This window comes from Poecile atricapillus, chromosome 2, assembly GCF_030490865.1.
Source record: "Poecile atricapillus isolate bPoeAtr1 chromosome 2, bPoeAtr1.hap1, whole genome shotgun sequence".
Taxonomy (NCBI): Eukaryota; Metazoa; Chordata; class Aves; order Passeriformes; family Paridae; genus Poecile; species Poecile atricapillus.
This window is the reverse complement of record NC_081250.1, coordinates 45,949,412-45,974,685: the sequence shown is the minus strand read 5'-3', so window position 1 is coordinate 45,974,685 and position 25,274 is coordinate 45,949,412. Positions and strand designations below refer to the sequence as shown.

General features: G+C 35.2%; 1 protein-coding gene across 1 annotated transcript in view; it reads right to left on the bottom strand.

Moving 5' to 3' along the window:
* LARS2 (leucyl-tRNA synthetase 2, mitochondrial) overlaps positions 1-25,274 on the bottom strand; it is an 83,326-nt gene that overhangs the window by 46,552 nt on the left and 11,500 nt on the right. The window contains exons 4-7 of the mRNA XM_058832486.1: positions 22,280-22,371; positions 20,435-20,495; positions 12,747-12,836; positions 8,529-8,672 (exon numbers count right to left, since the gene is read on the bottom strand). Coding sequence (XP_058688469.1) covers positions 8,529-8,672; positions 12,747-12,836; positions 20,435-20,495; positions 22,280-22,371 — 387 coding nt within the window. The remainder of the gene's footprint in view (positions 1-8,528; positions 8,673-12,746; positions 12,837-20,434; positions 20,496-22,279; positions 22,372-25,274) is intronic.

Genomic DNA, 25,274 nt, shown 5'->3' with positions numbered 1-25,274 from the left:
GCACTGCAATACAAAATACATGCCACAAATAAATGTTAAAACTATTATCAATATAAAAAATTTACATGTAGACTATTTGAGCATACAAAACTCTTGACCAATACTGGCATAAAAATTCCTGAATAGTTAAAGTTTGTATTTGGGAAGTTAAATATTAACTCCACTTAATTTTGCTTCCATGTTCTTTTTTAAAAATCACTGCCATGTCCAGTAGAATATTTTCTGAAACATTAGAGTAGTGCCATGAATTCTGCTCCAGTTTTTATTTTGCAATTTTCCAACCCTGGTAGTATTCAAGGGCAGGGTGGATGGGGCCCTTGAGCACCCTGGTCTAGTGGGAGGTGTCCCTGCCCATGGCAAGGGGGATTGGGACTAGATGATCTTTAAGGTTCATTCCAACACCTTAACATTCTATGATTCTATAATTATTGATAATTTCCATTAAAAAAAAAATCGTATCCTTAAAAATGTGCATATAACTTCTAGTTTTTTCTGCCACAAATTTGTTAACTAGATTTGTTAACACAGGGAAGACAACCAGCAAGAAGACTCCCAGCACACAGGCAAATAAACAAAAGTAAAACCATGTTGGAGTCAGCAGGGGACAAAGAACAACAGCAGCATTTCAATCCAGTAAGCAGAGAGTGATAAGATTATGAAATAAGCTCATTTTTCAAATTTCTGACGATAACTTGACAGTAAGAAATTTGGCAACCCAAAAAAAGAAAAAGAAATTAGGTAGCAGTCTTTCTGCTTTCATTTTTCATTACTCGGGAAGAGACAAGAAAACTTCAAATGCAAACATCTAATTACAGGAGAAATTACTCCCATTTTAATTAAACACAAGTCAAGGAATAGCATAAATACATTTTGGCAGTCTTTCAAATCTAAAGATAGACAGACTCACGCAAAGCTAAAGAAATCAAAGTTGTGTTCAGGGATGAGAATGATTTAAAGGCTCTTACACCTGAAGAAGTTGGAGATTGAGAATAAATCAATGTTTCATGGACTTCTTTACACCTTCAGAACACGCAGAAAATTCTGGCACAGTCAGAAGATGAAAGTCAACTACCTCAGATGATCAGAGAGTAACTAAATCAAGATAAGTTTGCTGAAAATTCATCAAAGACGATGATGACCAAGCCTGAAACTAGAAGTAACACACTGTATGTGAAAAACTTGTCTCGCATTTCTAGCTGTTTAGTCTGCTGAGGATTATGACAGAAACAGAACTTCAGCTAAGCAATTTTCAGGCGAAAAAGATCCAGAAAATCCAAGAACGTAAGAATTTCCCAAGAGCATCTCAACTCCAGAAGTCCCCCTTCTTATAGTTCAAAGAAGGATTCTGCTGAGCCCCTAAAAAATTCAGTCTCTGACTTCAAGAACTAAAGTTTTTACTAGATCAATACCTGCTACTGATTTCACACTTAGAGTAATTTAACTCCTCTATGATAGTAAATTAAATAAAGTGAAAAATCTAAATATAAACTATATAGTCAAATGCATACACTTTTTTTAATGAAGGCACTTAATGAAGTTTGACAGATCTGCAAGGTAACAACAATATCAGAATAAAAAATTCAGCAAAAAGTTGCATTTCAGAATAATTCAATTAATTAGCAAAATAAAATTGCATTCTACTAAATTACAATAAAATTTAAAAGCTTTTCTTCTGAGGAAGAGTCAAATAAATATCCAAGCTCTGTTTGGATTTTAGTGAAATTCTTCGCTTTATTTGACTGAACTCCCAAAAGAGCAAGCAAGCGTAAACTAAAGATTACATGAAATCATTTAATACAACTAAATATATTAACATATATTAAAGTACAAGAAATTAAAGCTAGGCTGCCCACTGTTTTATTTTGCATTCTATTGCACTGTTCCAACTGTGATTATATGGTACAGCTGGCATTTAATACCTTCTTGTTTTACTATTTCTTTTTCTCCTCCAGTAGTTTCTGTCTGTACTATTGTAGGTCACTCTTGACTTTTATTTCCCATGTGTGAAGCATACTGAAAACATACATTTAAGAGGAGCAGTAACACAGATACCGTGTATACTTAAAATTCTTCCTCATAAATGTCTGAACTGTCAGCAGTTTTCCCATTTCCTTACCCACAATTTATGGTCAACAAACACCTCTGTTGTGGATTACTCAGAACTGAGGCAAATAAATGATCCCTTAAAAGCAAAAAGTAAATCCAGAATTATTTTTCAGATTTGCTCTTTAGAGTTGTTCCTTGCTTAAATTTCCAAAGAGAAGATACTCCCTTTCAGAAAAAATGAATTATATCTTTGTGATGAGTAATTGATTCCATAAATACAAAAGCTCTTCAAAACATTTGTTATAATTTTTTTTTAATAGTTCTGAGTATTCACTGTTTTGATTAACCTTATACCATGCTGTGTTTAAACTAAGGTGAAAAAAACAGACTGGTCTGGATATCCACAAACAATTTTCTGTCTTGCCAAACTGACAAAACAGGTGCCATTTCTCATTAATGAAGTGCTAAGCAAGCTGAGGGAGCACTGCTCTTGGTCCCTGTCCAGGAGACAGCTCTCAGCCTGGCTCAAGAGGAAGAGTTTCAAAGTGAGGTTTATCAGGCCCGTTCTGTTGGGAGAAGACAACTATGAGCTAGACTCCAAGTGTGGGAATCAAAAAAAATCACACACAAAGAACAAAAAAGAGCCAGCATTTCAGTTCTCCTCAGTGATGAGGCATTACCTCCTGCTATGAAGTCCAAAGTGCTGCCAAGATTCTTAACATCCTGAAATGCAGTACTTCAGTTTCATTACATTACATTTCATTACCATTCTGCTTAAGGTCTCAGAAATAAAACACAAACTAAAAAAAACAAACAAAACACAATTTATTATGTTACTTTATTATTATACTTCACATTATATTAAATAATTCCAAATCTATTCAGATGACACAAAAGGGCTGTCAGATGCAGTGCAATGCTAGAGAAAAACTAGAGAAGAACTGTAGTTAAATTGTTTTCCCGTCACAGAGTCAGCACCATGCCCAACATTTGTGTTCCTGCAACCCACAGAAAATGAGAAGGTTTTTATCTCTAAATATCTTTACAAAAAAGCTTAACTAAGAAAGGGTGCTACTTATCTGTATGGCAACTGTAAATTGTAACAGCAGAATTTGCTGGTTATGTTCCCCAGGATTTGAATTAAACAGACTGCCCTATTGCTGCGCAAAACAGGGAGATGATTTAAGGCAAAACTTGAAGTTTCAAAGTTGCTTCTGTTTTGTTTTATTCAAGAAAAGATTATTTTCCAGCTATTTGAATGATATTTTGTACAGTAAAATATGAAAAAGAATTGTATAAAATTAATTTAGGAAGAATAGAATCTAAAGAAAGACTAATCTTGCCAATTCTGTTTTGAGGACTCGGTTGTCCATCCATAAAAACTTCCATAAAAGCAATTTACAGGTACACAGAGAAAATACTAACATTTACAGATAGATTTTTCCAATGAATCTGCCTACCAACTCAGCAGGGTAACCATAGCAACTAAATGTTTTAGCTTAAACATCTTAAATGCACAGACAACAATTTGAATAATAATGCCATCAGTTAAGGCATTATACTTTTATCAAAGAAATGTGTCAAAAGAAAAATGACAATTAAAATGTTCTCTAAAAATCCATAAAAGCTGCTAGACCATTTCACATGTACTTTACAGTTTAAAAAATGGGTCATGATTACTTTATTACTTTACATAAGCAAAGTGCTTTCTACTAGGCATTAAAAGCATTAAAAGCACGGTAAATATTTCTGCCCTTTGAAACAAAACTCATTACCAGCGGTAAATTGCCATGTGAGCCAACACTGCTTTGTTTGCAATTTTTATTGCAGGAAAGGAGTATGAGCTAGAGCAGTAACAACAACAACAACAAAAAAAAAATCAAAGCAAATCCACAGGAGATGATTCCTCTGGACACAACAGAAATCTGAAAAAACAGTGTGTGTAGGAATGAAACACTGACTCCTGTAACACCCAGCTTCACAGACCACTACTAATCATGTAACTCCTGGCTGCCATTTAACCAGTAATGGAGGCACTGCAGATGAAGATTACTCTGACTGGTTTTTATTTTCATTAAGGTTGTGAGATACAAGGGAAAACATAAAATGATAAATGTGCAAAGGGGAGGAACACAGATGACTAGAATAGATCATCAGTATAACCTATAAAAAGGCTGAAAAGTTACAACAAAATTATTTATGGATGTTACAAGTAGAAAATAGGTTGTACCCATACATATGGAGTCATTATTGTTAGCTGGTAATTTGCACGAAGAATTAATGCATGAAGATGAATTAAAAGTATTTTAAATGGAACTTTTCCTATGGAACAACGTTATGGAAAAACTTCTATTTTCCTCTAAGCCACACAGGAATGGAGCGAGTTAACAGAAATAAAGCTTGTTTCTTCAAAATACTCTCCCACTATGTCAATTTATAGAAAACTCAGGTATAACTTTGGGAAGGAATAGGAAACATTTGCAGAGCCATTTTTCAGAAAAAGGGCAAGGAAGGTGGTACTTCTGACATTTGATCTTGAATTTCTGTAAATTTCTCAGAAGAAATATTAGTCACCATTGAAGGCACAAGAAAAAGATGACCAGAATCGAATGGCTTTCCCCACAATACACCAAAATCAGGTAAGGGCCTGATTGTACAAAGATGAGTGAGAAACTCATAGAATTCTAACCCTCTAAGTCTGAAAGTAGCCAAAGTTGTAAAAAAATACAAGTCTTCCCCAAAAGATGCAAAAATTAAGTTACTCTCAGATAGTCTCTTAGTGCCTTCCAATTTTTTAATTTCAAAATCGGAAGGAGTGGAACTTCAGTGGATAGCAGAAATCCAGTCATACAACTCACTGAAAGGCTGATCCACTTATCTCTACCTTTTTCCAAACCTAGGAAAAACATCTCGCACAAGGAAGGATTAAATCTGCTCTGTGCCTGTGAGCTTGTCCAAGCTGTGAGGAAATAAAGGGCCATATGTGTTCTGAAATTCTGGCAGTACAGCTCAAAGATCTAAACTAAGATCTCCATATCCAAATGATTTTGACCATGCTAACCTGACACTGTCTTGTCTTAACCTTGTGGACACATTTTTAAAAAAACAGAATTAGACAATAGATGTTAAACAGGCAATTGACTCAGAAATGGGGAATACAGGGCTCAGGATCAGAAAGGCAAGTTTCTATTTCTGTTAGTGTCTAATGCAAAACAAGTTGATCATGGATTTGAAATCCCCAGGCTCATTACAGACTTTTATGATGTCCCCTCAGATTTCCCTTTTACAGAAGTCTGACATATGAATTACCAAACAACTGACAAAAAAGGGAATTGAGATCCATAAAGAACTGAACTGCTGTACTAATTTATCATTGGAGGCACAAATATCTGAAGTCTCTGAACTTTAAAGAAGTTCACAAAAAAAAAACCTACACCAGTAGTAGTTCTGGTCCATCATGTAAGTCAGGAAAATCTCTTTATTGAAATAAGTGTGTTCAAAATCAGGAGACATGAAATAATCCCCCCTACCAAAGCGAAGGCATCATCACCACCAATATTATCATCCTGAAATTGTATTAGCATTTAAAGATCCTTACCTTCGTAAAGTTAAAGAGATTTCTCTATCCTCCACACCTATTAGGACTAGCTCCATGAAATCTGGATCCCCCCACTCCAAGAGTAAATGATAAAGGTAAATTAAGGTCTCTGTCTCAATAAAGCTCACTCTCCTGGCAAGAGCTTTTGCAAAGAGGAGGGGAAGAAGGTTTGAGGAATAGGCTAGGAAGAGTGATTGCTGTAACCACGGTATTCAACAATGCAGGTCAATATGGATTCAGATGAACTGTGAACAGCCTGAATCCAAAGAAAAAGCAAAAGAAAACAGGAGGAAGGATTCAAGGCTATCACCACTCCTGGAGAAGTACTGGCATGACTACCATAAGGAATGAAGAAATGTGTGCAAGGACATTTTGAGGATAATTAGTCAAATTATTCAGAAAGAGAAGCCAAAGTTGTAGCATTTCAGATCTGTAATTTGGCTCCTGTCAAAATGCTAATGTGAAGCTTCCTGATTATGTAAGTGTGTGCACAGTTTCTAAGAGACTGAAATACTTGGCCACTATTAACTCAGATCCAGTCTCCCTCCAGTGAACTATCTTCAATTGTGGCTTGCTATTGGGCTATTCAGAGTTGTATGGACAAAACAGTCTTCTTCAGAAAGCAAACCACATCATGCTATGTTATCCAGTCTCTTGCAACTTGAAAGAAAAAAAAATTACAAAAGTAGGGACTTTATTTGTCTTTATCTTCCAAGCATGAAATCCATTTACCATCAGATATCGGACTTCATAGAGCAGAGCCTGGTAATCTGCTACTCTTATTTCAAGGTGTGTGTGTGTGGGAAATTATTTTTCCCCCTCTACCACCAAATGTTTAACAGCCTTGCCAAAAGAAGCAGAGTGAGACTGTTTAAAAAGAACCACAGCAACAAAAATAGGAGTGAGTGGAGGGTGAGTAAAAAGGAAAATCCAAACCACCTGCTGATTCTTGGTAGCATCTGTCACTGTACATGAAGTGGGAGAACATGAAGGTAATGCTTGCCAAAGCACTTGAGCTGGAAGCAGTATGGCATCATTCATCGATCTGGTTGTATCAGCTAGCACAGACCCTACAGAATATCAATCACAAACAGAACAAAATTGTGGGGAACCTTCACAGAAATCTGTAGAATACTCAATTGTCCTTTGCAGCAATGCTTTAAGGTTTTGTAGGAGTTGATACAAATGTTCTTCCTGAAATGAAAAGCAGAAGCAGCTTTTATTCATGTCACTAAGATGTTCAAGAACAAAAGATCACTTGCACATTTGGTGGGGATGTAGGTAGGGAATATGGCAGTGTCCTGAGGTGACATCTTTGGGGGAAGATGAGGGAGGCAAAAGTTCCTTCTTATCATAAGATAAGCCTGCTTACTGGGGAATGACATAATGGAGACATGATCTGCCCAAGAGATTGTGCTTTTCCTGTAATACCATTTCTCAGGTAAGAGACTAAATACAAAAGACATATCGCTCCTAGTGGAGGGTGGATAAAGAGCAAGAGGTAATAATCCCATAAACCAAGGGTGTTTTCAAGGTTACTGAAAAGCTCCTTAGTCATGTCTTTTGGTCACAGTGAGTAAAAATCTATGGCTGATTCACCTCTTTCAAAGGGATATAAGTAATTGGGTACCAGCATGGATACAGACCAGAAATACCAGCCATTGCTTCCTACAACCTGTATAGAGACAATAGACAAAAGACATATCAGTAAAGATAGAAATTCTAATGGAGCTCCCGCTTCAAAATGAGGGAAACAGTGAGTTGGGGCAGACCCTAAAATATCACAAAGGTCATAATGAAATCTGGTGACAAAGGAACTAGGAAAAGAAAAAGCTCAGAACATTGTGTTTATTTTGTGACGGTGCAGACACGCTCCACTTTTCCTTCAGCTACTGCAAATGTTCCCTCCTTACTGCCAGAACAGGCAGCAGAATGAAAAAACACGTACGTCTCAAGTACCCCTCTGTGTATGAAGAATCAAAGCATCAGGCAGAATATCTAAAGTTTTTCTTTTTGTTATGAATAGACCTACAGAGAGACACAGACTTCTCCCTGGATCACGGAATTATAAGGTTGGAAGAGACCTTCAAGATCATTGAGATCAACCCAGCCCTAACACCTCAACTATACCGTGGTACATCCAGTCTTTGTAAACACACACATCCAGGAATGGTGACTCCACCACCTCCCTGGGAAAATAATTCCAATACATGTTTACCCTTTTTGTAAAAACATTTTTCCTAATATTGAACCTATATTTCCCTTGGCACAGCTTAAGACTGTGTCCTCTGGTTCTGTCAGTTGCTGCCTGGAAAAAGAGACCAACCCGCACCTGACTACAGCCAACTTTCAGGAAGTTTTAGAGAGTGATAAGGTCACCTCTGAGTTTCCTTCTCTCCAGGCTGAACAGCCCCAGCTCAGTCATTCCTCATAGTGGAATTAGTGCATGATAGTGGAAATAAGCTAGGTGACAGGTTGTACTCCATTGCTTATAAAATGCCCACAAGTCCAATAGATTGATTCAGCAAACAAGTTTTGCACAGCTTTACACTCAAAATATGCAGAAAAGCACATGACGGTGAATACAGGATGTTTATATGCAAATGAAGAATTCATTCATTTACTTTTAATTAATGCCTTTTGATTTCTTCAAAACTTAATTCCACACCAGTTACCTACAATTCTTAAAGAGGTGAACAGAAGGACTTCAGGGGCAATAATTTTAATATACACACATACACAGGGATAGATTGCACATATTATAATGCAATTATATGTGATTCAAACATGTATCTATAAAGGACTACATCCAGCTTAATATTCCTGGACAAAAAGTCTCCACTTTGAAGTGCTACCATAATTTTCAAAAACTGTATTCCCATACCTTTGCATAAGCAGTTGTCTTGATAAACCACTGTTTGAGGTATTTCTGCTCCACTTTTGCTCCTGAGCGCCACGAGCACCCATTGTCATCTACCTGTTCATTAGCCAGAACAGTCTGATCCACTGGATCCCAGTTAACCAAGGCCTAGAAAAAAGTTGCAGGAAGAGAAAATAACTTTCAGTGGCTAGTTAAAAACCAGAGTTTTACTTTACAGATGCCAAATTAATTATCCAGAGGCATACTTTGAAATTTTACCTGAGTTTTCTATATTTTTAGAATAGCCATTTGAATCAGCAACATGGACTCAGCTGGAAAAGTTTTGAACATTCATCTTCTCAGAACTCAACAGACCCAAAAATGCAGTTGGCAAGGTTTGTCTAGACTGATCATGCTAGCAGGATAGGCTTGACACCTAACTGCTTGGCTGTAATATATAAGTAAGTGTTCCAATTGACTATACTGCAAATAACAGTCTGATGCTTAAGAGCTCTTCACTACTAATCCAAAAGTGTTGAGTCAGACTGAGGGGGATGAGTAAACAAGGATGTCCAACTCAAGAGGTCAAAATCACAAAGAAGTATTACGGTGGTCAACTCTCTTTCAAGCGACAGAGTTGATATTATCTGTTTGTAACTCCTGTCAATTGCATGAATTACTTCTTGAATCCTCTTTCCTTATCAACACCAATGCATCAAGTGAAAATCTGTAAAATAAAATTAATGTTGGTGTTCAACTCCACAAACCTTGTATCTTGAGCATTTGATTCAACTGAAATACCAGACATAACATACTGGAAAAGGAGCAAACATCAAACGCACCCTTCCCCAGTGCAGAACAATTTAACTCATCACTTATCAAAAAGGATCTAAGATCACAAAAGAATCCTATCCAAAAGTGGCATTAAATGCTATTAATCGACTTGAAGAAAGGAACAGAAAAAAAATAAATATCAAAGCAATAGAGTAATCCATTATATTGAATGTTATTTAGTAGTTAAGCTAAATCAGTCTGACTGAAAAACAATAGGTACAGTTCCATAGAGATCTAATACTTTAAATTTTTTTTTAAAATTTCAAATGACTTCTTTGTGGATGGGGAGGACTTGTATCTCAATCAAAAACTAGTAACTGTACTTACCTTGTATTTTATATTTTATCTATCACTGATCACCTTCCAACCAGTTTCCAAACAGCTAATCTTGCTTCATTTTAAGTATGCTACATATTTTTACAAATACTAAATACCACAACCACTTTACAAATCTTATAATGGGAAGAACTAAAAGAAAGATACAGACATCCTCTTGCTTAGAAATACTGCTCACAACTGTGTGAGCATGAAGTCTGGATACACTGATTTATAAAAAAATTATTATCATTAAATGAATGAAAGTTCTTCATTGATAAATTGAAACTTGCCTTCAAATTAAGCTTCTGTGAATTCAGACTTGAATGTAAACTTTTTACTTTCTGCCTACCTTTTATGTGTTACCAATCAATAATATCACACCAAATTTTATAAAAGACTTATGAAAATTCATTGGGAAATTAAAAGAAATCAATATATTCCAGTGTTACAAACCTATTTTCCAGAATTCCAGAAAAATTTAGCTTATTCAGTAATAATATAACACATTATGAATGTGGCTCTAAAGTAATGACCTTTTAATTAATAAAGTTCTGAAAAAACACCACACAAAGTTAGTACCTAAAGAGAGATAAATCAGATAATACTGAGAAGTAATAAAATGCAAGTTGCATAAAGCAGTATTAGCATAAGCTTGTATTAAACTGGCTGTGACTCAAGAAAAAATACTGTTTCTATTTTGATAATATATCAAATTTATGGTGAAAATTTTGGAAGGTAACTGAAATGATTACATAATATTTAGCCTAATAAATCTTCCTGTTACAACTCATGAGGCTATATCTAAATAAATCCTGCAAAACATAAAGCAAATGTGTATTTAAGAAATCGTTAGCTGAAAGGTCTTGTCTTTGAATTTTTTAAGTTACATTCCTTCCAACTCACACAGATTTTTGACAATATCTAGAACCTGGCTAATAAATTAAATCTTTAGTTCCTGCTTGTACCTCACAAAGGCAACTTCTTGACAATGACAGCCTCTGAAACTATGACCCCAGGAAGCTGCTAAAAGTCATCTACACAAAGAAAGCACAGTGCAGGAGTGTTCAGAGCACACCAATTATCTCGCTCTCCTCACTACGCCAATGCAGACCACATGCTTTGAAGACAGGTTTCATCTTGTCTAACTTCAGGTCTCAAAAGCGTAAGTATCTGTCTCCAGGCTTGCTGTCTCTGGGTCCACTATGGATTACAGGTATCTGATCAAAGTAACAGAGTCAGGGCAGGTATTAACCTCAGTGAGACACTCACATCTGGCCAGGTCAATAACCTCTACAGTATATTGACTAGATGAGTACTGCGGGAAAAGGAGAGAGGATTTTGCTACGGTGAATAAAGGTGCCCTCTATGGATGCTGCAGCACTCAGACAGACATTGTTAATCCTCCATAATTGCAGCTCCTGGACATACTGAGCCTGTGTCTCCCTGCCAGGGTAATTTCTGGTCAGACACGCACACTCCTGGAACAGAGCATTAACTAGGCTAACACTCTACTTGCCTTATTCTTATTATCACAGTAAGGCTATGAATTATCTCTCGTAGCCAAAATGAAACTGTAATACAGGAGACTTCAAGCTGTGCTTAATACATATTGCAGATAAACTGACAACATGGGACAAATATATGCTTTAACTATATATGATTGCTCAAAGAGATCCAGGGTTATGGGCTCTCTCTGCCATCTGTTTCCTGCCAAAAAGCAACTGGTTCATATCCACCAGAGATTACATTCCCTAAAGGTTGACAGATGCTGATTTAAGTCCTCAAACTGATCCTTGACTTGAAAGCAGATGGAAGTTGGAAGTAGATTCAATTACTGGTATCCAAACACCTCCAGGATCCCACAGTACTTGGAGTCTGAATGATAAAAAATTTATTTTGTATACCATCCCTGCTTTGAAGGAAGCAGCAAGCTTGTACTTTTCAGATTCACCTGTGTTCACTTGTCAAACAAATTCACTGATAAAAATAGGTTTGTTATAACAAAGCTAGGGGGTTAAATTCTTTTATTACAAGGAAAAAAATGATTACAGAAGGAAAGAAACCCCCAAACTCCAATCCACCATGCTAGTCAAACATTGAGGGGTTTTGCTGGTTGTCATTTAAGACCTCTGAATACAAATAAAAATAAGAGAAATAGCTCAGTAATGCCCTGCCATCCTAAATGCTACCTTTCACCTTCAATCTCTTTTTCCAGGTTCAGAGAATAATTGGAGTATGTCCTGAATGATATCCTATGGGTTTGCTGCTTTCTGTAGAATACAAATGAAATATCAAAGCATATTTAAGGAATTTCTAGTTTCCATTTTAAGTTAGAAAGATTCACTAAGTTGCTGCTTCCTTAAAGTGCAGCTGTACATGCATTTTGGAACTGCATTGCCTGACTATACAGAGAGTTCTCTGGACTGCTCATTCAACATCTTTGTTTCATCATGTGTTTAAGAAGTAACTGAAACCTTCATTTTTCAGATAGCCTGAAATTATATTATAAATTATAAATATTATAATTTCTTAATGCGGTGGCAAGTGATGAACAGCTGTGATAGTCTTATGACACCTAATACTTTAATATTTTGGAGATCACAAATTGGGTTCAGGAATATGATAGTTATGCACCTAATCTCCAATTACCCTATACAAAACCCTAAGTTCTGAGACAGTATTACAGTAGTGTTATATAGGTAAATAATCTCACTGCTGAAGAGATGCCTAATGACCACCATGTCATATATTTCCATGAGGGATGATAAAATCTAGAAAATTTGATATTAAAGCCAGGATAAATAAAAAAACTGAAAGCTATCTTTTGATTCTGTACTTTAATGCAAATCCCTGACAATAAACACTTCTGACTTGACTTGCTACAATGGCCATTCATGTTAGTTAGTTAGTTAAAAATTGTTACATAGAAAATTCTGTTATATATAAAATTAATTTTATTTTAGAGTGATTTAAACCTAACAGAACACAATCATTTTTTGACTGTGAACAGACAATCCAGAAATGTGTCACTGACATGACTGATCTAGATTAGCGTAGCAGCAAAATATTCAAAGTCAAATTTGTACCTACCTCTTTTTGATACACTATTCCAGCTTCAAAAAGCTTAAGAAAGAGATATTGTGTCCATTTGTAGTACTCTGGTAAGCAAGTGGTTACCTCCTGTAGAAATGAAATAAAATAAAAAATTCTGAAATTATTCTTAGTATTTTCCTACATTATTTTAACTTAAACAATTAATCCAGGAGTTTGTAATATATTCCACAGAGTAAACATTTATGTACATATTCATGTACAAACCCATTTATTTGTATAATGCTTACAATGAGTGATATTCACCTGTACACAAAACCAGAGAACACGGGCTTTGTGTGGGTTTAATGCAGAAGGAAAAGTTTCCCTATTAACATGGGATATAAAACTCTGTAAGATTAAAGCTGATAAGATATAAGAGCAGAAGATGAATGGAAGTGATCACAGCTGCCTGATCAAGGAAACAGCAAAACTAGAAAAAAAGGTAGACTTCTCTCAAAGAAGCCTCCTAGCCAGGCTGCCTTTTCCACTGTTGCTCAGCAATGAGAAGCAGGAGAGAGGCTGTCGGTGTTCAGAGGCAGCAGGGAGCTGGCTGATGTGAAGCAGGCAGAGTGAGGAGCTAACAGCTGAAACTGGGTGCAGGAGGACAGCGGAACAGCCCTGAGGAACCCAGGCTGTTGGCAGACAGATCGTGTGGGGCAGACAGGATGGATAACAGGGTAAGATTCTTAAATTCAAGATGAAAGACTCGAGAAGGAGATCTCACATTCAAAGGTCAAATAAGCAACTGTTCCAAAAGGCAAGAGAACTCAAGTTAGGAGGATGCTCTAGGTTAAAGTATGTAAAAAATGAGTCATAAAAGTCACAAGTGAGGAGAATGGTAATGAAGGAAATAAAGACAGATAAAAATAAAAGACAACATAAGAAGGAAGAATGGGAGTTAAGAGAAAAGCAAACAACAATATAATGGATAACTTTTTAAAACTCAGAAACATTTGCTAAGTTTTTTGTGAACTCTGATAATTAAAAAACTAGCTGCTTACCAACTGCTTATGAAGCTCCATGTTTTAAATATTTGTTCTTTAGAAAACCTAACTTAAAATAAGCATCTTAATAGGCAATGACAACTAACAGATTGCATCATTAGAGACTCCCAGTCTTCTCAACACAAACACAGGTTTCACAGGTACAATGAAAACCCACATACCTGCTTGAAGTGGAAGACGGCTTCTACACCAAGCTTCAAATTAATATGAACATCTCTTGGCTTTAAAGTTACTGATAAAAAGTAAGCCACTGATAAAATTTATTCCATTTGGAGTAGTTATCAAGCATCAGAAATAGCTCCAAATGTGAAATGTCTTTCACGTGGGCTTTCCCATCATCCTAGCTTCCCACTACACACAACTCCTGCGGTATCATCTGCTACTCAAATGACATTTGAAATGCTCTAGCAGAAATTTTTTATTGTTTTTCTACAACTTTATATTCTAGTTGCTTTGAACTTTATATTCCAGTGCTGAAACATTGCTTTTAACAATTAATATGACCTTTGAATAAATGTGCCTATAAGTGTGTATAAGAGACTTTCAAGATCAGAAAGAGACATTTAATGGCAAGTTTTCAGCTCAGCATGTGAAGACCTAGTAATGAAAAACAGTTGCTTGATTAAAACCCTTTTCTCTGCACTGAAAAAAACACCACTTGATAAAAATCTGATTTCCATCTCTGCAACTAAGCACATTTAACAGTTTTTCCCTCCCCTGCTTCTTCACACAGTAACAACAGTTCTTGTGCCAGTGTGATGCCACTACAGGCAACAGAGTTTCATCAGTGGAGTATCAGACACACAAAAGAAGAGATGCAATCCCTTTCAGTACAATATAAGATTATGTGAGCAATAGGCAAATAGGTAGGACAACAAAAGTAAGCTGTCAAAAAAACAAATAGAAAAGTGAATGGAGATTTGTCCTTCTGGCCCTGAAGGGCAGATGTGTGTCAACTGAAACAAAAGGATTACAATTCCCAATCTAAACAAGCACTTACAAGCAACACAAGCTTGTGCTACACGGTACAAGCTAACTCCTGGGAACAGAATCCCATGTACACACTCTTTCACAAGGAGTAAATAGATCTTTCTTTGAAAGAAATGCAGTAGACTGTATCACTGGAAAAAAAAAAATCTGCTGCATGGTCATTGAGATGCAAAAAGATCACTCAAGCTCAAAATTTAACTTTATAACCATGAAGGTTTAAGTAACATTTCAAGTTAATGAAGAAAGAGAAATTACATCACTACCAAGTGAAATGAGCTGCTGAAGACAAGCCAGTAAACTCTTGCCAATCTTGAAATGTGTTTTGGTGGTTTTTTTCCTATCATTTAGCACAGTAAGATTTACTGTTATAAATAATTTTCTGTGTATTCCAGTTACTGACCTTGATTAAATGAATGATGTCTGGTAAAAAGTTTCCATTAGGCTGCCATCATGCTTAAATTAAGGTGAACGTTAACATCTCTATTTATACTCCATAAGCACGACAAAGATCCACAGAACATTAATAGAACTATCTTAACTCAGAAATACACAAAAGAGTTTATAAAAGGGTTTGAAAAATAACATGCTGGAGCCATTCCATCCTGCCAAAAGCTGTACATTTCTGCTTCTCATTTGCGATCTGAACAGTGGCATAACAGCATACATATAGAATCCCATATCATAAAGCAGTGCAGTGAATATATATAACAGGATATTACCATATTTTCCACAAAAATAAAATACCTACTAAAAATCATAACTCTTCTAAAAATATGTAAGATGCTGCTGAGTTGTCCACTGCATGTGCTCTTCAGTGCTCTGTGAGGGATTTAGTGATCACCCATCACATCCCAAGCATTTCAGAAGGTAATGTGAAATGGGAGGGAAAGCATCTCCCTCTTATCCCCCATACATTTTGCCTTTTACTTTTCCCAGTTTTAAACAGATACTCTCATCAAAATGCATCTTTTTCATTGGTTACTGTTCCTTATTTTTGCAGGAATGATATTAATGAAAATAATTCATCGCAACAATTAAAATAAACCACCTATACAGGTGGTTTTCTTTTAAAAGAGCAAATACTGGCAAGGCATAGGAAAGACATTTATCCTTACCAAAACCTACATTGCTTAATCCATTTATTGCAGCACAGTAATTTGTTCCTAACAAATTCTATACCAGAGGGGTTTGTAACTTGTTTATTTTTACAAATATATTCTCAGTTACAGACTAAATGGTAGTATTACAATCTGGATTTGATATCACTGCAACTTGGGAAGAATTTGGTCTATGTAAAAGTCCAAAAGCCATTCACTATTATAAAATCTGATTTAAAGAGTCCCGTTAAACTACCACAAATAAGGGTAGCAAATAGTAAAGAATCCTGCATAAAAAAGCACAAATCTGGATGAAAAATTTTGGTATTTAATAAAAGAAAAACTAATTTTCAAATGTCTTATTTTAAAATTCATTATATGTTCTAAGCCTGCTCTTTTTTTACCATTTTCTAGTACGAGTCTCTGACCTTGTTTTTGCTTGTATTTTTAAGAAGAAGGTTACAACTTCAAGCTACTTCTGTGGCTATTAAAAAAAAATAAAAGTAATATTTATAGGCTGCATGAAAAGAATGATTTTTTTCTAAGATCCACCAGGCTTTATGAATAGCACATTCAAGATCGGAGATAAGCAATTTTCTAGTTTATTAATAATAAATTTATTTTTAGCAGTCTTATGCTGTCCTGAAGACAAGTATGTTGCACTTCTTTAAAAGGAGATAAGAAGAAAAAGTCTGGATGGATTTTTTCAAAATTTTGGAAGATAAAACAGTATTTAATCAATTATCTGCCTATTTTGGTTTTCAAGGGCATGCACCACCTCATCTAGAAGTATAATTATTTGATATTCAGAGTTTTAGAGCTACACCAACCTACATTTCTAAATTAATTTGAATATTTGTATTTCAAAGGCCCTTAGTTTTATGCTTTATTAGCTACAAATAGAAATGTCATATAGTGGTTACATTTTGGAGCATGAATATCTTTTCTGAAAAAAAGAAAGTAGCCTTGTATCAACAGTTTCTTTTTTTTTTAATATTTAATTATAAGTAGGGCCACTGATTACCAATGGTACATGGATAAGAAGAAAATTTCATAGGTAATAATCTATCTACTGTTGGTTTTATGCATGCTCAGGCAGTACACACAAATGATAGCTTCAAAACTAAATAGAAAATTATCTGCACAAAGAAAATCTACCAAAGATTTAATATTTTTAATGTACAGAGCAGACAGGGAACATTAGTGTCATGCAAAAAATATGTCATTTGGAATGCAGAAATTGAAAAAAACCTTCACAGAATGAGCTACTTTCTAGGAGAAAGTTACAGATTGATAGTAACAGTGGTGAACTGATGGCTTACTGGGAACATGCACTCAGTCTGATGACACTCCTGAACAAAATAAAGTGTTATATGCTCTTCATCTTTTGTTGCTGATGATACGAATCATTGAAAATTATACTCCCTAATTCCCCTGAAAATCATGTTTAAAAGAAGTAACAGGCAGTTTGCTATGCTGTCAGTGGTAGTATTTTCCAAAAATCTGATAATCAGAAATGCTCAGATTATAGTTATCTTAAAATCAAAACATAATGCAGGGGATTTTTTAATTTTCCATGTGTTTTTAATGTCTCTTAGAGACATTTCCTCCATGTTCAAACTTCAGCTTTTCAACCTTCCATCTGAGAAACATAAATGTTCAGAATAGAAATGTTCTCTCACGGATTTTTAAAAAATCTCTCCCCCAAATCACACCATTTCCAAAGTGATTTACAATGCAATACTTCTAACTTGAGGCATGTAAAATACCTCCATGTTTCAGGTAAAAATATCATATCATCATTAGTATTTAAAACTACTCTAAGGCAAAGCTATGCATTTAATTTCATTTTTCATTTGCTTAGATTTTCTTTTTAGAAGAGCAATTTTAAAGTCTCTTAACCTGAAGTAATCTAATTAGCTTTTAATAATGTCTTATTTATGATATCTTACTAGATAAGTAAGTTCACTGACAGCTACAACACAGGAATAACTTCACATTTTGATTTGTAAGACACAGAGAACAATGAAAAAAACCCACAGAAAAATAAAAGGACATTTCTAGTATTGCAGGTGCACTGGAATTTGTCCATAATAATTTTATCAAGCAGTGAGATTTAACTGATAATCATATTCCTGGAGACAAATTTTTTGACCACCATCTGACTTTATAAGCAGGCAGATTCTTTAGGACAGCTACATGCACTAGGTAATCAAATTGGATTTTTTTTTTTTTCTTTTTTCCACTTCTTTTTTCTCTTACCACATGTAAAAGCTAAAGTTTATGTAAGTTTCCTTCCCATCATCTAAGCATATACTCTAAGCTGGCCACTGAGGACAGAGACAGTTAACATAAAAGGTTCACACTTTAAAAAGGCAATTCACCACACACCAAAATAAGGATCTAAGTTAGGGGAATAGGTTCCCTCCAGCATTATTTGGTAAGTACCATGCAGTAGCACAATAAAGGGGCAGATTTAAGCAAAACCAATGAAATTAAATTTAAAACAGGCCCCTGTTTTGCGAAACGGTCTTGGTTAATTAGACCAGCCCATATAAAATCTGTTTTTCTTGGATTGTTCATAGGAGTCACTAATACTAGTGAGTTTTTTGCAGTGTCACAGTATTTTTGTAAGCTACTGATTTAAAGCCATACAAGTATAAAATACTATAAAAAAATACTCCTTACCTCAGACAGCTCACTTTTAAGGTAAGTACTTGCACAGCACAGTGTTTTTCTGTGCAAAGACACTTGAGTTAGCCCAGGAGCAGTACAGCTGAGGCAGTAAGATGCTCTGCCCAGCCTAATGAGCTCTGCAGAGAAACAGGCTTTATCAGCCTGTAAAACACCCTGCTACAGCTTAGCCCTTCCATTTCCACAGGTTACTCTTTCTCGGCCAGCTCAAATATCTGTGCATTTGGAGGTCACATAATATTTTGGGCATCATGAATTTTTTGCAGTTAATAAACATATCTGTTGCTATGGCTACTATTCAGGTTGCTCCTACTTCAATTAGTATGGCAGGTTTTCCAGGTAAAACAAAACTTAGCTCACAAGCTAAGAAGTGAAAACTCTAAAATGTGTTGTGTTTCAAGGAACATTTTTCAGCTGTTTTAAAATCTTACTTTCCAAAAACACCAAGTATGTGTCCCTGGAGCATTCTAAAGCAGTTCAAACGGAGTTAGTAATAGAGAATCAAAGCCCTTTCCACAAGTATTCAGAGACTCCTGGAAGTTCATTAACCAAAACACTGTTTACTAGTAAAGAGAAGGTAACTCTCAGAGAATAGGCACAGAGATGACAAATGATTTTTCCCTGTGTACTTCTTGCCATGATTTTCAATGCTGCCAGTTTTCCATCTGTTCTTCAGGACAGGACAGGGCCAAACAAATTTATACACAAGAGAATAATTTTCTCAGTTTTCTTGAAACGCAACCTGCATCACTGAACTCGTGATGTGTGTGATGTGTGTGTGCACATGTGTTTTCCACAACACAGCCTACACACAGGATTCCACTGTTTTCTGCAGTATTGTACATTATCTAAGTATTGCTGTGCTACACATACAGGCAACCTCTGAGACACCAACAGCTTTAAACTTTAGATGTCAAGAACATGTGCGGTGGAGCTTGCACAACAAATCTTTTCTTTTCAGAGCAATTTTTTTGGCTACCAAGAAAACTTAAATCTTATTTAAAAGGCTTATACTGAAAAATACTTCCATGTTTGAGACATGACAAAATGGTTTTTTAGATGCAAGACATACAAATAAACAACTTCACCTAGATAATAAAAGAAAACAGATAGCATGTCTCAGACTGTCAGAAAACCAATGCTTTTCTTTTCAATTCTACAATAACACTATAAAAATCCAAGATTAGCATCTCCATCACTCTATTCAAAATCACATTAAGGTGATAAGCAGCAGCTATTGCTGAGAATATAAAGGTAGTGGCTGACTCTGATTCACTGGTAAATGCAATAACGTCACAATCGCTTCAAACGCTAATTGCTTTTTTTTATCTGGAAAATGACATTAGCTTATGTCTGATTGTGTTTGATAAGTTTTTTAAGGTCAACACCTGATTCTCAAGTATTAGTGTTTTAAATAAAATCTTTTGGTTTCTAAAATGATCCTGATATGAACATCTATGAAAATGCAGGCTTATACTTTGAAATTTGGAATAACATAACCAAGCCACCACTTCAATTTATTATCTTTAAAACCTTGACTTATGCACTGAAAACAGCACTCCTCAAAAAACACATACCTTAGCACAATGGCATTGCTGTTTCATAAATACCTGTTTATTGCCTTATTTCTAATATAGAAAATTCATACTTCAAAGAGATGAAAAAGCAAATACAAAATCAAAATGATTTTAAAGGTTCTCCTACACATCGATATTATCAGATAATATAAGCATGTCAAAAATAGGGATATCTGATAAAAAGCTCAATTTTACAGTTTAAAAAACTGGTCACTGCCAAAGACACCTGTATTGTCATAAATAAAATGGTGAAATTCCATGGGTCTCAATGCTCCATCATACAATAAAATAAAGCAGTATCCATATTAAAAAGAAAATCTTACCCTTTCCCATGTAAAAGACAGACCTAGTGCATCAAACTGTCTCCTCATGTGTTGAATATTACTGCAAAATAATGATAATAAATTAAAAAATTATTAGCTTAAGCTATTTCTAAAGTGATCATATAAAAAATCTGGTGCTTATAGAGTTCTGAGAAATCAAAAGCACTAGTTAATCTCTAAACACTATGATGTCACTAGCAGTAAAACTCAGAATTGTCAGAATACTCAAATAATAATTTTAAAAGTCCCAAATGTATTCTGGTCCAATTTCCATGGCTATGTATATGAAGCAATAAATTTTTTTCTCTCGATTTGAATGCAACTTAAAAGTAAAAATGGCACTGCAGTTTGAAGGAAGAATTACTCAAGCACCACTTCCTACAATTTTTAATTATCTTTACTGCAGTTGAGTCAAAGGGCCCTCTTAAATCTCAGTGCAGTAGGGGACATTTCCACTCTCAGCTTAATTCTGCTCTATTCTGGCAATGCTATCTGGCTGTATTTTGCTGTGGCTTTGGTGATCGTGCAGCTGTAGAATAATCTGAATTAGCTTACCCATTCAGCTGAAAAGATGCCCTACAAAAAAAATCTCCAAAAATCCCCCACCAGTTCTACTTCTTTCCTCTGGTCAACAGGCTGATCAAACCAGAACTGTGGCCCACAAAGACCAGCTGAGCCAGTGCAAAGGAGGTGGTGGGAGCATGTATCCTTAGAGGTGACAAGGAACTAGAAACATTAATAAACTATGACACTGTTGGGTTAGACGCTGCCCTGAATGGATTGTATTACAAATGTAAAGTAAGATACATCAGGATATACAGCGAAGCTTTAGCTTGAAAATGTACTAAATACCTTTTACCAAAATACTCACAAATACACAATATTAATTAGTGACCTGGTGGGAACTCATTCACATACTATAGAATGGATTAAAATTTCTTAGAGACTTTTACCTTTCTACTAAAATACATTCTGTCAGATAAAGTAGTATCTATCCTCCCAGAGTGGCTAAGTTGACAGTCATGAAACCAAGTATTTAATTATGGTCCAGAAAAAACATGCAGTGCTGAATAATTGAGTACTGCAAGTATTTAATATTATAATATTTTAGTTGGAAAAGTATCAAGAATTTGAAGAAGGGACCAGAAGCATGAACAAACAAAATGAAACACTATCAAAGAAGGAAATGGATCCAGGTCTATACAGATACCACAGATAGATTACTGCATCCAGAGTACAGCAAACAACTTCACATAGGAAGACTGGTTTCCAAATAATTTTTAGAAACTGTTTACTTATATAACTTTTTACTCATTTTAAAGAGTACTAGGAGAACATAACACCCAATTCTGTCATCTAAAGCCAAAAATGTTCACAGAAGTCAGCAGTAATAATGGCGACCTAGCACTTTCCAAGATCCAGTCTCAAAAAAACCCAACTGTCTCCTTCCTTCTCTCACGTGGTACAAAAAACTGCTAGTAAATCTAACCCTGTAAATCATCATTTTCCACTGTGTATTCTATACTAAGGTTTACCTCACCATAATGAAATTCTGATTTATTTTTACTGCTGGTTTGGGGAATGCTTCTCTTTTGATATTCTAGCATTTTACAATTTAAAAGTCATTGAGATTAAAACCTTGAAAATCATCCCAACATATTTTATCTTTCCAAACAGAGTCATCTGCACAGTCCCATAAAATGCTGTCAAATAACCTTGGTCTCAGATCACCTCTTTCTTTCCTGTACCATCTTTCTTCTATGCTACTTTTGCTCTGTTTCGTTGATTTATGGGGGCCACAATACAGGTATTCACAGTGAAAATCCATATTTCAATTCACTTCACCTTTGTGTCCAGCTTGCAGGGTGAAGGCCATGTTCAACTGCAGCATTTTCTGCTGGTAAACCAAATGCATCCCATCCCATTGGATTTATCACCTGTCAGCAAAAAGAAAAATCACAATGTTATGCAACTTTCTGGAATGGCATCAGCAACACACAGAGGCCTCCAAATAATGAACAGTGCTTGGCATTCTAGCACTTGCTTTGTCTGAACTGAACTTCTTCCAAACCTGCCAACTATGGCCAGCTTTGCTTTAAAAGATGACTATGAAGTGCACTTGTTACCTACAATGAGATGTTAGAGGGAGTTTAAAGTATTATGCAATAAACTCTCATGACTATTTCAATATCTCAATATTTCAAGGTTGACAATGACAGAAACCAACTCTTTGGAAGTTTGTGTGGTGGTAAAACGCAGCAGCTGATGCTACCCCGGCCAGAACCAATAATTCATTCTAAAGTAGAAGATGCTAAGTAAAAATAATTCAGTGTTAAGTAAAGTTAATTAAGTTAAGATGTTAAGTAAAATAAACCAACAGTTTTGTAACTGCAACTGACGTGTAGCCTACTAATTTTTTACTTTGTGTTGAAAAACAAAATAAAAGAAGAATACCCTACCATAACTTTAAATTCACCAGATAAAATTAAGAAGATGAGGAAAAACAGTTTTAGTCAAATTTTACTGAAATACCTTTTGCAAATATAGACTACAGACTGACAAGTTGTTATTTCATGACCACAAATAAATAAAGATGGGGAAAAAAGCTTACTACAAAATATAATAAATAATTTCTGTTGAAATAGAGATGTATTTTTCCTGTTAACATGCCTATTATTTAGAAAAACAATCTAGCAATATGGTAAGTATTCAAAAAACCTGTTTAATAAACAAGGAAAGAAAGTCCAGTACTTCAGATGCTGTCATTAAACACATATATATTATGATACTTGATAAAGCTAATTCTACTTCTTAACATAAAAATGTGCTATAAATACAGCAATAATGATAAAAATTACACAAGTTTAACAATAGCAAAACATGACTAACATTTTACAAGTTGTAAGAAATAAATTTTTTTACCCCTTAAAATACGTATTTATATAAAGAACACGTTTCTTGGTGGCATGTAAGCAAACAAGCCATAAAAAAGCAATCCCAGCCACACTAATCTCCTATCTCCATGTGAAAAATCTGCTCATTTTGGAAGCACAAGAGCTACTTTTGTTACTGCTTTGAATTATTTTTATTCTTCTTTTCCACCACTTTCCAATCTTCTGACTTAATGTAATATTTCACAGAAAATATTTTATAGATAAATATTAGATAAACAGATAAAATTCATAAAAAAATATTTTATAGTGTTTATCAAGATGCCCTAGGCACCAACACAGTGTAAAAGCAACAGGATTTAATAGATGTGATTCTTCAGCATTTTCATTTTCAGATCTAAAACAAAACCTGCTGTCTATCATTACTGATGCAGCAACAAAAGCAAAGGTATTAACTTGTGACCCAAGCCAGCCCAGTAAGGGCCCATGCACAGCACATTTTTGATGTCTACATTTAACACAAATTGCAATGCTATTCCATGTTACAAACTTTCCCTAGCTATCAGACTATTGTTCCTCACACGAGTCTTAGCTTATGTCTTAACTGCCGATTTCCACACATATAGAGGGGGGAGTTTACATGGAAAAAGTCAGTTGGAGCCTAAACCACTTCTCAACACCCCACTGTAGAACACCTCTGCCCAGCCCTTCCCCTCCCTGACCATCTATCCATCATTCAAAACTGTTGGTATAAAAGGAAAAAAAAGACAGTTATGCTTCATATAAGCTATAAATTGCCACAGATTTTTTTAATGGACACATTAAAATATTAATTTATGCAGTTCAGTTCTTTTTGACCACTAGTATTGCTGACAACCTATCTCTGGACAGAAGTAATGATAAAAAACCAGATTTTTTTTTTTCCCATGTATTATATATAATTTCTCTATTTAAATGCCCTAGATTAACGCTCTGCCTTTATATTCCTACAAATACCATCTCTTACTACAAGCTGATGCACTGTAAATGATATTAGAAAAAAAACACTCTTGGTTATTTTTTTTAAAATTTGGCTTCTGATGATATGGATATAGACAGGCAGCCAAATGCAAGGCACAGTCTCATTTCTCATGCTCCCAAGCAAAAGTATGTGGGAAAAACAACTTCACTACCAGCTACAGACTCCCCAAAAGGGCTGATGGATGCTACAGACAGTTCATGTGCAGACATTTTATCACCATACCATCAACACTGGAAGGAGCAACCTGTGCACCCAGATCTTCCAAATTCTACCATTTATCACAAATGTCATATTCACTTTTCACATTCAAAAGTTCAATTTAACGACCAATAGCATTCCTCAAGTTAAAGGTCTGAAGAAGCATGCTAATTCAAGTTTCAATCAGAAAACTGAATTTAAAGAGACATTAAAAATATCCTCAAATTAGCCTCCAGGATAGATCTATTTATGTAGTTGCTATAGAGATGAATGTAATATGCACAGTGGTTTAGAAAATGACTTCAAGTTTATTGTTTCTTTTATTTCTCTACTGTGAGTGGATTTGAAAGATTTGTGAAATGTGTTTATCTAAACAACAGGTCAGCTCCTTCTGGATGTAATCTGCAGCAAAAGTGCCATGGTCTCCATGCAGCATTTGACATTACATTTTAACTCATTCAACATAAAAATCTGAAGAGAAATGGAAGTGGAAAAGAAAATATGCAACTAACGTGTCAAAAGTTGGCACAAAGGAAAAAGGAACAGTTTGATGGTGCAGAACAAATTAAAAATAGGAAGAAAAAAATAGAAAGTGGTTTTGAAGACCAAAGGGTCTTCCTTGTTTTGAAGACCAAGGGTATTCCTTGTAGCTCTCTGATGGGTCACTAACTGAAATCATGGCTGCTCTCTCCAGCAGCACAGAAAAAAACAAGTCATCTGCTTTCTTAGA